Source organism: Cervus elaphus, chromosome 5, assembly GCF_910594005.1.
Source record: "Cervus elaphus chromosome 5, mCerEla1.1, whole genome shotgun sequence".
Lineage (NCBI taxonomy): Eukaryota > Metazoa > Chordata > Mammalia > Artiodactyla > Cervidae > Cervus > Cervus elaphus.
This window is the reverse complement of record NC_057819.1, coordinates 60,210,957-60,226,022: the sequence shown is the minus strand read 5'-3', so window position 1 is coordinate 60,226,022 and position 15,066 is coordinate 60,210,957. Positions and strand designations below refer to the sequence as shown.

The following is a 15,066-nucleotide window of genomic DNA, read 5'->3' as shown; positions in this document are numbered from 1 at the left end:
AATTAACACACAAAAATCCCTTGCATTCCTATATACTAACAATGAAAAAACAGAAAGAGAAATTAAGGAAACAATACCATTCACCATTGCAACAAAAAGAATAAGATACTTAGGAGTATATCTACCTAAAGAAACAAAAGACCTATACATAGAAAACTATAAAACACTGATGAAAGAAATCAAAGAGGACACAAGCAGATGGAGAAACATACCGTGTTCATGGATTGGAAGAATCAATATTGTCAAAATGGCTATTCTACCCAAAGCAATCTATAGAGTCAATGCAATCCCTATCAAGCTACCAACGGTATTTTTCACAGAACTAGAACAAATAATTTCACAATTTGTATGGAAATACAAAAAACCTCGAATAGCCAAAGTAATCTTGAGAAAGAAGAATGGAACTGGAGGAATCAACCTGCCTGACTTCAGACTATACTACAAAGCCACAGTCATCAAGACAGTATGGTACTGGCACAAAGACAGAAATATAGATCAATGGAACAGAATAGAAAGCCCAGAGATAAATCCACGAACTTATGGACACCTTATCTTTGACAAAGGAGGCAAGGATATACAATGGAAAAAAGACAACCTCTTTAACAAGTGGTGCTGGGAAAGCTGGTCAACCGCTTGTAAAAGAATGAAACTAGAACACTTTCTAACACCATACACAAAAATAAACTCAAAATGGAAGTTCTAAATTTTAAATCTCTGCCCTCAGTGAAAACCATGAGTTGGGACTGGGATTATCTACCAGCCCCTCTTTAGATGTTGCTTGGAAATATTAAGAACTCATTCCCTCTCATTAAGATCTGTGTCTGAAAATGCATCAGTCAGGGACTTCTAACAATGGAAGTACTACTCCCAGTTGATAAGAGACAACCCCTATATTCTTGTTTCCCCTCCCCTTCAACAATAACCCCTATCAAGAAATAGGAATGTATCACACTCATGCAATATTTTATACTTTTGCAGGAAATATGACAAAATGTTCCCACCTCAAGGAGAGTGGTGGCTACATTGAAGCCTGTTGTCATTTTTGGTGTACATGAAATATTTTATGAAACATTTGTAAGCTTATGAAATATGTTATGATTTATAATACTATAATTAAGTATTAATATAACAATATTAAAGAAGCAGTAAAATACTCTAAGTAATTTTCACAGTAGCAAAAAATAAAATGAACCTAATGGTCTACCTGACTTTTGTATGAGGTCAATGTTTACCAGGTTAAGGAAATCTATTTTTTCATGTATCTCTTAGTTTGTAGAATTTTTAATGATGTTTGTCCTTCTTTCTGAACTGTTTTCACAACCTATGGATAAAGTAATGCTCCAATCAAGGTCTATTGTGAAGTACTGGATTGGTTAAAAAGTTCGTTCTGGATTTTCTGTAAGATGGCCAACCACCCTATATTTGGCCAACCGAATATAACAACAAATTTCCTCACAAGGACTATATTCCACTCTTTCTTTTACAATCTTGCTCACCCAAGATCAAGTTCAATTTAACTGACACTAGGAATGCAGTTTCCCCACTCCAGTACTCTTGCCTGGAAAATCCCATGGACGGAGGAGCCTGGTAGGCTGCAGTCCATGGGGTCACGAAGAGTAGGACACGACTGAAGTGACTTAGCAGTAGGAATGCAGTTTTATTATCTTTCTGTCAGCTTTCCTTGATTATTCTTCAAATTCATCTGTCTAAATTCAGGGGTTTTATCTCTCTTGATTGAATTACATTTTTCAACTTCTTCAGTTCAGTTCAGTCATTCAGTCACGTCCGACTCTTTGCAACCCCATGGACTGCAGCAAGCCAGGTTTCCCTGTACATCACTAACTCCCAGAGTTTACTCAAACTCATGTCCGTCGAGTTGGTGATGCCATCCAACCATCTCATCATCTGTCGTCCCCTTCTCCTGCCTTTGATCTTTCCCAGGATCAGAGTCTTTTCAAATGAGTCAGCTCTTCTCATCAGGCAGCCAAAGTATTGGAGTTGCAGCTTCAGTATCAGTCCTTCCAGTGAATACCCAGGACTGATCTCCTTTAGGATGGACTGGTTGGATCTCCTTGCAGTCCAAGGGACTCTCAAGAGTCTTCTCCAACACCACAGTTCAAAAGCATCAGTTCTTGGGTGCTAAATTTTCTTTACAGTCCAACACTCTCATCCATACATGACTACTAGAAAAACCACAGCTTTGACTAGACAGACCTTTGTTGGCAAAGTAATGTCTCTGCTTTTTAATATGCTGTCTAGGTTTGTCATAGCTTTTCTTGCAAGGAGTAAGTGTCTTTTAATTTCATGGCTGCAACCACCATCTTCAGTGATTTTGGAGCCCCCAAAAATAAAGTCTGTCACTGTTTCCATTGTTTCCCTGTCTATTTGCCATGTAGAGAATGCTCAAACTACCGCACAATTGCACTCATCTCACACGCTAGTAAAGTAATGCTCAAAATTCTCCAAGCCAGGCTTCAGCAATACGTGAACCGTGAACTTCCAGATGTTCAAGCTGGTTTTAGAAAAGGCAGAGGAACCAGAGATCAAATTGCCAACATCTGCTGGATCATCAAAAAAGCAAGAGAATTCCAGAAAAACATCTATTTCTGCTTTATTGACTATGCCAAAGCCTTTGACTGTGTGGATCACAATAAACTGTGGAAAATTGTGAAAGAGATGGGCATACCAGACCACCTGACCTGCCTCTTGAGAAACCTGTATGCAGGTCAGGAAGCAACAGTTAGAACTGGACAAGAACCAACAGACTGGTTCCAAATAGGAAAAGGAGTACAACAAGGCTGTATATTGTCACCTTCCTTATTTAACTTATATGCAGAGTACATCATGAGAAACACTGGGCTGGAAGAAGCACAAGCTGGAATCAAGATTGCCGGGAGAAATATCAATAACCTCAGATATGCAGATGACACCACCCTTATGGCAGAAAGTGAAGAGGAATTAAAAAGCCTCTTGATGAAAGTGAAAGAGGAGAGTGAAAAAGTTGGCTTAAAGCTCAACATTCAGAAAACTAAGATCATGACAACTGGTCCCATCACTTCATGGGAAATAGATGGAGAAACAGTGTCAGACTTTATTTTGGGGGGCTCCAAAATCACTGCAGATGGTGACTGCAGCAATGAAATTAAAAGACACTTACTCCTTGGAAGGAAAGTTATGACAAACCTAGACAGCATATTAAAAAGCAGAGACATTACTTTGCCAACAAAGGTCTGTCTAGTCAAAGCTGTGGTTTTTCTAGTAGTCATGTATGGATGAGAGCGTTGGACTGTAAAGAAAATTTAGCACCCAAGAACTGATGCTTTTGAACTGTGGTGTTGGAGAAGACTCTTGAGAGTCCCTTGGACTGCAAGGAGATCCAACCAGTCCATCCTAAAGGAGATCAGTCCCAGGTGTTCATTGGAAGGACTGATGCTGAAGCTGAAACTCCAATACTCTGGCCACCTCATGAGAAGAGTTGACTCATTGGAAAAGACCCTGATGCTGGGAGGCAGGAGGAGAAGGGGACAACAGAGGATGAGATGGTTGCATGGCATCACCAACTCGACGGACATGTGTTTGAGTAAACTCCGGGAGTTTGTGATGGACAGGGAGGCCTGGTGTGCTGCGATTCATGGGGTCACAAAGAGTTGGACACGACTGAGCGACTGAACTGAACTGAACTGAACTGAACTGATGGGACTGGATGCCATGATGTAAGTTTTCTGAATGTTGAGTTTTAAGCCAACTTTTTCACTCTCCTCTTTCACTTTCATCAAAAGGCTCTTTAGTTCTTCTTCACTTTCTGCCATAGGGGTGGTGTCATCTGCATATCTGAGGTTATTGATATTTCTCCCAGCAATCTTGATTCCAGCTTGTGCTTCATCCAGCCTGGCATTTCACATGATGTACTCTGCATATACATTAAATAAATAGGGTGATAACATACTTCCTTGATGTACTCCTTTCCTGATTTGGAACCAGTCTGTTGTTCTATGTCGAGTACTAACTATTGTTTCTTGACCTGCATACAGATTTCTCAGGAGGCACATCAGGTGGTCTGGTATTCTCATCTCTTGAAGAGTTTTCCACAGTTTGTTGTGATCCACACAGTCAAAGGCTTTGGCGTAGTCAGGTGTTTTTCTGGAATTTTCTCACTTTTTCAATGATCCAATGGATGTTTGCAATTTGATCTCTGATTCCTCTGCCTTTTTTAAATCCATTTTGAACATCTGGAAGTTCACGGTTCACATATTGTTGAAACCTGGCTTGGAGAATTTTGAGTATTACTTAGCTAGCGTGTGAGATGAGTGCAATTGTGCAGTGGCTTGAACATTCTTTGGCATTGCCTTTATTTGGGATTGAAATGAAAACTGACCTTTTCCAGTCCTGTGGCCACTGCTGAGTTTTCCATATTTGCTGGCATATTGAGTGCAGCACTTTCACAGCATCATCTTTTAGGATTTGAAATAGCTCAACTGGAATTCCATCACCTCCACTAGCTTTGTTCATACTGATGCTTCCTAAGGCCCACTTGACTTCACACTCCAGGATGTCTGACCCTAGGTGAGTGATCATACCATCATGATTATCTGGGTCATGAAGATCTTTTTTGTATAGTTTTTCGGTGTATTCTTGCCACCTCTTCTTAAGGAAATTAAATCATACAATGTTGACATCATTTCTTAATAAAGCAATGAAACTGTTATAGAAGTAAACAAGAAGACTGGCAAGCCAAGTATTAGTCGCTCAGTCATGTCCGACTATTTGTAACCCCGTGAACTATAGCCTGCCAGCCTCCTCTGTCTATGGGATTCTCCAGGCAAGAATAATAGAGTGGGTAGCCATTCTCTTCTCCATGGGAACTTCCTGACCCAGGGATTGAACCCTGGTCTTCCTACATTTTGGGAAGATTCTCTATCATTTGAACCACCAGGGAAGCCCAGGAAGCCTGGACTCTGACAAAAATATAGACAATCTCCTCACATAATTGTTGGTTCAAAACTAGGAACAACCACTATGACTTTGTCAAAAGCTTATCACATCTGATTAAACTAATGTTCCCTTCTGATCTGATGAAACCTGAAAAAAAGAAAAAGCATCAGTTCAAATGTAACACAAGAGTCAGGGGTTCATCTTCATGACACACTCAGAATAGAAGGAGAAAGCTGACCTGAACTTGACCATGGTATGCTATGTGCAAAGGTAATTGAAGGAATGTGCTTTGCCAATTCTGACTCCCCGATCCCCACCCCCGCACTCCCAGATAACTAAAGTTAGTGCCTTCAGATAATACAATAGTAAACTAATAGGTACTTTAAGAGCCTGAAAGTGGTAAAGTACTTCCCAAATACTTATTCAGAGGAAGAATTTAGAGGTCATGAAAAATCACTGTAGCACTATTTACGATAGCCAAACCATGGAAGCAACCTAAATGTCCATCGACAGAATAATGGATAAAGAAGATGTGGTACATACATACAATGGAACATCACTCAGCAATAAAAGAAAATGAATCTTGGTCATTTGTAGAGATGTGGCTAGACCTAGAGTCTGTCATATAGAGTGAAGTAAGTCAGAAAGAGAAAAACAAATATCACGTATCAATGCAAGTATGTTGAATCTAGAAAAATGGTAGAAGTGAACCCATTTTCAGGGCAGGAATAGAGAGGCAGATGTAAAGAACAGACATGGACTTGGGGGGCAAAGGGGGTGTGGGATGAAATGAGAGATTGGGAAGGACACATAACACATTACCAGGTGTAAAACAGATAGCTATCAGGAGGCTGCTACAGGGCACGGCGGTGGGGGGGAGGGGGGTGGGGGCTCAGCCCAGTGCCCTGTGATGACCTAGAGGGTGGGATGGGGGTGTGGTGGGAGGGTGGTCCAGAAGGGTGGGGATTCATATAGACATAGAGTTGATTCACTTCATTGCACATCAGAAACCAACACAACATTGTAAAGCAACTATATCCCAATTAAAAAAGAAAGAAAAAAAATAGGTCATGATAGATCAACATATAGTCCAAAGGCTGTGGAGATAGAGTTCTCCCTCAGCAACAGCTAGCCAGCCTCTGAATTCCAATGATCACAGGACTGTGAAGACCCACCCCTGCCCCTTTCAACAATAACTGACACTTCCTTTCTTTAGTCTCCTACTTCCTGCTTCACATCTCTCCCTCGGGCCCACCCCCCTCCCCTCCCTGCCCCCACCATCAGCTGCATCCAGCAGTAAGGTAACCTTGCAAAGTAAGCAGCCTGGGGGCAATCGCTTCTTTTCCATACTCTAGGGTGTGTGTGCAACAGGCTTAATTGTTTCCCTCTTGTCTGACTCTTTGTGACCCTATGGATCTATGGATCATAGCCCTCCAGGCTTCTCTGTCCATGGGATTCTCTAGGCAAGAATGCTGGAGTGGGTAGCTATGCCCTCCTCCAGGGCATCTGCCTCACCAGGGATCAAACCTGCATCTCTTACGTCCCCTGCATTGGCAGGTGGGTTCTTTACCACTAGCACCATATCTGGTTCTCAAAGAGTAGTTCCTAGAGCAGCACCAGCAGCATCTACCCGGGAACTTGTTAGAAATAAGAAATTCTCAGGTTCCACTCCATACCTACTGAACAGGAAACTCTAAACATGGGGCCTAGTAAACTTTTAACAGACTCTCGCAGTGATTCAGATGCACGATAAAACTTGAGAATCACTGTTCTAGCCAAGAGAATTCTTAGAAGTCTGAAGCCCTTGAAGACCTCAGGTTAAAGCTCTGATTCTTGAGGGACCTCAAAACCCCTTTGTAGTGTAAGAAAGACCTTGAATCCTCAGAAGAATCAACTTTGAGTTTTCTATGACAAAACTCTGGAGGTACACATTTAACACTTTTGGGGAGCACTTGCCACGTCCAGGTGCTGTGTTAAGTTCATATCCACTTATGGTATCAGTTGTCTCTTGTTACAAATGAGGAAACTAAATTTAGAAAGACTAAGTAATTTGCCCTGAGTCATATGGTTAGTAAGCGATGGAGCCAGCATTCAAAGCCATGCAAGTGGATTTTACTGTACTGTTTGATTTGCTGTATCTGTGAAAAGGGGTAATGAAATACAGCTCCAGGCTGAAAGTCACTGATTAGACTTTTCATTCAAGGAGATTGAGCCTCAGAGCTCTTGCTTTTACCTTGGGCTTTTTGAATTATCTGTAGAAGTTAGTGTTTGCTTTAATTTCTCACTGAAGGTGAGAAATGGTTGTGATTAATAATCTTGACTTCCCTACTGGATCCCTAGTTTGTTTATTAACATACTATTAGTTGTATTCTAGGAGTATAATCACATGATACCATGGAAGTAACATAAAACAGATAAAAGATATGTGTATATGATCTTACAGTTTGTTCCTTGGCAGTTTTTATTGAATTACAACAATATTTGTTTACAAATAAAGGTAATTAAAAAAAATTTTATTTTCAACAAAACTTTAGTTCATATATTCAAATTAGAAATAAAGCCATGTAATTTATAAAAGAATGGAGTAGTAGCATATATTGATGTAGTTATAAAAATAATTTTCCTGGATTTTTTTGAGATAGATAATTATTCTGAAAATATGTACTTCTTAAAAATCAAAACAACATAAAAGTTACATATATAAATGTATTAGAAGAATCCCAAGACTTTACTTAGGTGCTTACTTGATCCTTTATATAAGCTAGCAATCTGTACTGGCAAAAGTGGCATTGTAAGTCTACACAGTTTGACTAAGAGGACATGGTTCTACCACATTTATAGTGAAGGTCATTAAAAAGCTTTTTTTTTTTTTTTAAAGTGATGAACTAGCTTAAATTTCCAAATACTTTGATAAAATGTTAAAGTCTAGCTATAATTAGCACTAAGCACTTCAAAATAGATTGTGGTTTAAATATTAATAACTGATGTGACCTGTACCTTCCATATAAAAGATGTTGATACATGTTTCATTTCTGCACATGGTTATTTAGTGTCCAAAACGTATGCACTAGGAAAACCATGTCATGCTCTGTGAAAAACGATCAACACTGAAAGATTTGCATCTGGCAGGGGTTTGTGCAGGGCAAGTAGAAACGGTATCTACTTCAGTTTTTATGATGACTGCATGTTTTGTTGGAAAAAAGTCCTACCAAGCAAGGAAGAGTGAACTGGTACCCCTACAAGGATTAGGAAAAAAAAACAACACAATATAATAAAAATATCATTTGATCTAAGAATGCCTTCATTCCCCACCGTGCCAGCTAGATGAAGTGGAAATACTCAGCTGCCTTAGTTGGGACAAACTCAAAACATGGATTAGGTCCTCGAAATGAGCAGATGACCTCTGGATAGGATGATTCAGTAGGCTGCTTTAATAATGTACCATGACTTCCCTTAGAACAGAAACCACTCAGTTTCGGGAGACTGCAGGTGAAAGGGAAATCTGACACTTGCAGAGCTTGGTTTTAGTTTGCTTTGTAATACATTACCCACAGCAAATTTACCTCTATCTTTAGAAATAAAGATGACATCTGTCATGAAGCCTCTTACATTTTTTTCTATCTGCTATTTCCAGTGTCATATATCTGACATGTGATAACCTCCCTTTATAAACTCAAATGTTGGGGACAAGATTTTATTCATTTCAGGTGCCCACATGGCTATTCTTGACCTACTTGCAAATACATGACAAGATCCACTGCACATTCTCTTATACTGAGGTTTCTGTTTCTGACTCTGAACACACCTTTCAAGCCTAAAATCATCTTTATTATACGTACCTAAGCATCAGAAAATTAAACCTTAAAAATCCACTCGGCTTCATTTTAAGTAGATACCTTTCTGCCTGCCGTTGAGGCATTAACATTTTACGTCACAAGAAAGCATCTTTTTTGGTTTGGTTTTCAGAGCCAAACATTTAAATCTTGAAGCATTTTGTTTCTTTGCAAACATCTTTGTTAGAATTTTTTTTCTTAAAGTGTTGATCAAAATGTTGTCTTAGTTGTTACTGACAGCTGTTAAATGCTACTAAAAATACAGCGCCGACTACTGAAAAGCTAACTGCTCCTGTGAAGTCCTAATGAGAAATTCTAAATGAGTTTTTCATCAAGTTCAGCAGAGACTCTTCTTTCCCACCCCCTGACCCACTGTATTGTTTCACTTTTCTGTGGTTGTTATTGCCCATAATATCAGAAAAGCAGCCGGATGCATAATTCTAATGAGCTCACAAACCAGGCAGTTATTTATGTAAGATTAGCACAGTTATTTAAAGGTGATGAATTTCCTGCACTAAACCAAGAAAAAGAGGAGAGAAGGAATTGCAAATATCTTTATTTTTATTAAAATACACGGCTCTGAGTCCCCCTCCCCTTTTCAACCACTGTACATTATTTCTAAATTTAGAACATCAGTGTAGGCACAGTGCAATCTGATTTGCCTCTAATAATGTTGCACACTAATTGTGATGCATGTTCTGTTTGGTGCTCTGTCAGCTCAAAATCTGGTCATCGAGATGGATGAGGTTTGTGTGTTTTCTGTTTAAAATGACTGCAAATGAAATTAAGGTAGACAGATGAATAGTTAGGTAAACAAATATGGAAATTAATGAGTAAACAAAGCTAATAAAAATATTCCAAGTAGTCCAGAAACTTGAATTGGGTCTATTTTGGGTATTAACAAACTCTGATATGTTTTGTATTTCTCTTCTGGTCCACAATTTCTTATTTGCTTGCAATGTTTATAAACTGTAACGTGTGTGTTTTTCAATAAACAAAGAAGAAATTCTATTTTATATTATTCCCCTATTCATCTTTTCTCTGCAACACCGCCCGCCCTAGCCCCGCCTTTCTCTCTCTGACTCTCTCTGTCTTTCTCAACTCTTCCTAACAGCTGGTAAGAGACAGGGGGAAAAAAAAACTTAGCTTTTTTGAAAGAAAAAAAAAAAAGTGCCAGCATGACTAGGCTTATTAATGAAGTTATCTATGTCCAAATGCTTAGCCTTTAACTTTTTAAAATTATTGAATACAATTAAATTATATGCTACTTAACGGGCTTTACTTTCCTACCAGTAAATAAAGATCTAAAGGAGATCTAATACATTTCAAAATATATTCATTGGGGGGGGGGTGTTGCTTATCATTTCATGGCTTAAACAACTCCATGCATTTTTGGGTTTTTTTTCTCCCCCCAGTGTCAGCTGTTGGATGAAGTGAGATTTGGATCAGAGATCTAAGGGGTTGCTCTGCTAAAGCTGAAATAAAGAGCAAGGGAGGATTTTTTTCCAACACAAACTTCAATGATATTAGGCTTTGTATCTGAAGTTATATAATAGAGGATGTGATGTCACATATGTAAATTGCAAACGCTGAGTCGTGCACTTTAGGTAGCAAACCTCAGGGAGCTTGATGCTACTGGGTTGAGGGAGGGAAGTGTCCTGTGAAAGGAGACTGAACAACTGTCAGAAGGGAAGCGAACTGATGCTTGCTTCAAGGTTTCAGACTATTTGGCAGCTCTAAGTAGTCTCCAATAATTTGGAGATGAAGTTAAGGTCCTTTTCTGTGCTTTTACTTTCTTAATATTTATTTTTTCTTAAAAACACATTTCTATCCTTTTGCAAAGAAAAATGTATCTAAAAGGATCAAAAGAACAAAGTTTGTTATGAGCTTAAAAATCAGCAAGTAATGACATTTCCTAGATGTACCTTTTCAAAGTTGATAGGACTCTTTATTAGCAAGCATTGGAACCAAGAGTATTCCGAACAACCAAAAAACCCTGCATCTCCATCTTTGGTGGAGTCTCTCATAGACATCACTTGTGGGGTGATTCCCGGTAACACCAGTGCCACCTTCTTGCCAAAGATTTTATCTTGGGGCTGTTTTCCTTCTAGGGTGGCACAAGACCACCTCTTACAGCCAGCAAAAGAAAATAATTGTTCAAAAGTTTGGGCAAATACTCAAATATCCAAAAATAAAGTTTCGCCTAATATTAATGGCAAGATCCCCTAACATCTCTGTTGAAGGAAAAGAGAAATTGATATACATGGGCATATGGATGTCCCCTTATGCGATTCTGGTATGCAACAGTTTCAAAAGAATATATGTAAATGCTTAAAAACTCAATCTCAGTTTTATAATACCAAACTGCTTTAAAGCATGAAAGATTACAATCTGAGATTGGACAGAAGGAAAACGCAGTTAGAAATCATCTAGATTTCTAAAATGTTGCAGTTACAATAACCCCACATTACATCAGAATCTGCTCCCTGATAAGTTGTCCATAATAAAATTACTGATTAAAATAGTGGAGGAGCACCTAGGTAAAGAAAGTTTAAGGAAAATCATTTTGTAAAGGGGAAAGGAATAATCAAATGCCAGATTTATCAATTTTGTAAACTGAACTTACATTATAAAGATTACCTTAAAGGAGGGTTCGTTTTCTCTAACATTTCATTAGGAAAAATTTCAAACCCACAAAAAACCCATTACCTAGATTCTACTAGTATATAATGCCTTAATCATATTAACTATCTATCCTTCTGTCCATTTTATCAACTCATGAGTGTCAATCCATCCTATTTTTGATGCAGTTCAGAATTTTTTTTTTCAGTCAGTATACTTGTACATGGTGGTTCTTTTTAAAGTTTATTGAATATTTATGATGTTAATTAGTTTCTTGATTTCACCTAAACATAATAGCTTAAGAATTTCACCTTCCCTACACCTAAGGAAACAAGCAAAAGGTTGTTCGCCACGGGCCAAGTGCCACTTTAAGAACGGGCGAGTGCCGGCAGTGTGTGGGTGACGCCGCAGTGGGCAGCTAGCGGCTGGGGCCGTGGGCCTGCGGGGCTGCGATGGTTTTAACAGGGCAGTCCTGCGTTTAACACGGTGAGAAGGGATGACCAACTTCCACAGCTCCTTAGGAAGAAAACGGGGACGGCGCACAGCAGAGGGCAGGGGGAAGCAGTCAATAAAACCTGTAGGAAAAGGAGTGTAAAAGCTGGGACAGGGACCAGTGTGGTCAGTTTCTGGAGTTTAACTGAGTCATAAACGACCAGAACAGGGGTCGTGATATCCACAGTGCGTCCCCCCTACCCAAAATCTTCCACTAAAGCTAAGTGTAACGGTGAGATATTAGAGTCTGGGGCTGAAGCGTCCCTCCCACACGTGAGAGCTCGTGGACACGCGCGCGCGCACACACACACACGCACACACCTTTGCCCTAATGGGGGTGATCTGTGTGCTTTGCGGGGGGCGGAGGTGTGGGACTTGGGGAGAATCCAGAGCCGGGAGGCGCAGGCGGCTCCGCAAGGCAGCCGGAGCCAGAGGCTCCCGGGATCGCGGGTCGCAGCTCCCTCCCCCGCCCCGCGCCGCGCCGCACCGCGCTCCGGGGCGCCGCCGGCCGCCCTCCCGGCTGGGTCGCCCCCCTTTCCCATTCGCGTCTGCGTAGGTGTCCGCCGGAGCGGCGGGAGGGCGCGGGGGCGCGCGGGGCGGCGCGGGGGCGCGCGGGGCTCGGCGCGCGTCAGGGGGAGGGGGCCTGGCGCTCGGCCCCGTCCTCGCCTCGCTCCGCGGAGCGGGCGGCGTTGGCCCGGGCGCTGTCAGAGCGAGGGGACCGGCGGCGGCCGCCGCTGCTCGCCAGTCTCCCCCGCGCGCAGACACCCGGTCCTTCCTCGGCGTCCCCCCCCCCCACGGTGGGGGTGGGGCAGAGGCGCGGCGAGCCCGAGGGAGAAGGGGGGTGGGCAGCGGAGGAGCAGGAAAAGAAACTTTTCCCTCCCGCCCCCCGCGCATGGTCCCTAGCCCGCGTCTCCCCTCCCGGCGGCTGGGAACTGCACCTGAGGCCCGGGGCGCGAGGTCAGGGCTGGACTTTGGGGAGTCGTGGGGAGGGGTGTGGGGTGACGTGCACTGAGGTTGCGTTTGCCATCGGCCTCCCCGCAGCCAGTGGCCAGGGTGGGGCGGGGGCCACGGGCGCCCCCGGCCCGGTTTCCCACCAGACGGTGGCCGGACGCTCGGCTGCCTGCTCCTGCTGCGGAGGGTGTGACCCGGGGAGGGGGCCGCGGCAGAGGGCTCCCCCTGCGGCCACCCCCCTCAAAACACACACTCACACGCTCTGCCGCCCGAGCTGTCACCGGTCACCCCAGGCCTGGGGAGGGGGCGCGGAGAGCCCGCTGCGGGGCGGCCGGCGCAGGGTCAACCCCCCACAACTTCCCGGCTCCCAGGGCAGCCGCCGCCGCCGCCCGGGAGACCGGCAGCCCCGAGAGAGGGCCCGCCGCCTAAGGCCCGGCCGCCGCCGCTGCTGGGGGCGGGCGGGCGGGCGCCCGCGTCCCCCTCTGCGCGATTTGGCGCCGCCGCCTCGTCTCCTCCTGCCGGGTAACAACACTACGGCTCTATTGCTCTACCCACCGTCAGTAGGACGACTGCCGGGAGTCTCTTCCTCTCCATCCTTACCGCCGATCTGCTAGTATTGGACTTGCTGGCGACGGCGGCGGCGGGAGCCTGGTTGCCCCCACACAACGCCCGCCCCGCGCCCCAGCCTCCCCACCATGTCCTAGAAAAGGTGAGTGTACAGCGACAGTCACTGGGCGCTGACAGCGGCGGGAGGGGTCCGGGGAGCGCAGGGCGGCCCCGGGAAGGCATGTTCCGCGCAGAGGGCGCGGGTTGGCGAGCCGAGGTGGGCTGCGGGCAGGAGACGAGGTTCCCACCCGGCCGCCTCCGAGCAGGGTTGTTGGGCGGCGGGCGAGCAATCGTGGCGGCCGGTCCCTGCAAGATTCTAACCTAGATTTTGCAAGAAACTGAGATCCAGGGCAAGACTGGCCCTTCGTAAAGGTGGTAAAAACTTAGTAAAAGAGACACGTCCATTCCTTTAATAATGAATAATTTGGCAGCCCAGGCTGAGCCGTCTTCTCCTCGGGTGCCCGGGCGCTAGGTCCAGAACTCCCCTCCTTCCTGCCCACTGTCTGCGTTTGGGCCCGGCAGCTATCGATGCCCGGCTCCTTGCTTGGCCCGGAGAGCGCGCAGGACCTCGGGCCCCGCGGGAAAGTTGGGAGACTTGCGGGGACTCCCGGCTGCGGGGGCGCCGGGAGCCGCTCAGAACCGGGGACTGCCGAGCACAGGAGTCGGGGGTCGCAACCAGTTCTTGTGCGCCGCCGCCGCCTCTCCCGAGACCAGGGAGTTCCCTACCTGGAGCGACTGAGAGTTCGAGTCTTCTTGGGTTCGGGGTCTGGAATCCCGAAGCTTAATTAACTGTACGGAGAGGAGGGGCCTTTGGGCACAGGGTGAACTCCCTCCCCCCCACTTCCGAGTTTGGCTGGTGCGGGGCACGGGTGAGGCCGGAGGACGCACAGCTGCTGCCGCCGCCGCCGCCGGGCTGCGGGTCGCCAAGGGCCCGGGGACCAGATTTAGGTGTGTACGTCACCGGTGCTGACTCGGGGCCAGTCAGGAATATAAAACGGAGCCTCATACTCCGAGCCTCAAAGTCCTTAGAAATCAAAGTTAAGAAGCCCATCCTTTTGCTTAGTAACTACAGCCCTGGGGTGGGCGGGAGGAGAGTCGAGGTGGAGGCGGTTGGAGGGAAACCGAAATTTCTTCTTGCAGACGCTTGATCCTTAGAAAACAGTTTTGTTTCCTTCCCCGCTCCTGTTTGTTTCTCCCAATGATGTGCACCCCTTCCCACCCATTATTAAAAAGTGACTATCCTGGATGGTCAGCTTTCTTTCAAATTGAACTACTGGAAAAATCCAATACGAAAGCAATACATACAGCCACAAAATTATAAGGAAGGAGTGCTGCAGCTCTTGACCCCGCCAGAGGTGGAAGGGGTGGGGAGGAGGGTGGGAGAGAGGCCGTGTTTAAAGGGCTTTGGCTGCACTGAAATCACTCGCTTTCCCCGCACGGTTAAAACAAGGAAATTCAAATCGAGTGGGAACGTGATCCCCTTGCTTGCTGGCAGCAGACGCTGCGGCTGCTGTGTTGAAAGGTAACTCGGGAGACTGACGAGAGGGGCGGGGAACGAACCTCGGGGGTCGGGAGAAGCCCACTGAGGGTCCCTCCCTGCGCGCGGACGCTGTGGGCGGTGCCTGGGCCA

General features: G+C 44.7%; 2 protein-coding genes across 2 annotated transcripts in view; one reads left to right on the top strand and one right to left on the bottom strand.

Annotated features, from left to right (window-relative positions):
* Positions 1–13,255: 13,255 nt before the first annotated feature.
* Positions 13,256–14,442, bottom strand: LOC122693163 (vegetative cell wall protein gp1-like). Its single transcript, XM_043900746.1, has 4 exons — positions 14,232–14,442; positions 13,937–14,082; positions 13,431–13,757; positions 13,256–13,345 (listed from the first exon to the last, which is right to left on the bottom strand). Exons 1-4 carry the CDS (start codon positions 14,440–14,442, stop codon positions 13,256–13,258), a joined length of 774 nt encoding a protein of 257 aa, XP_043756681.1.
* Positions 13,388–15,066, top strand: part of NR3C2 (nuclear receptor subfamily 3 group C member 2) — a 433,599-nt gene continuing 431,920 nt past the window's right edge. Inside the window, exon 1 of the mRNA XM_043902575.1 lies at positions 13,388–13,539. The gene's annotated coding sequence lies outside the window, so the exon portion shown is untranslated. The remainder of the gene's footprint in view (positions 13,540–15,066) is intronic.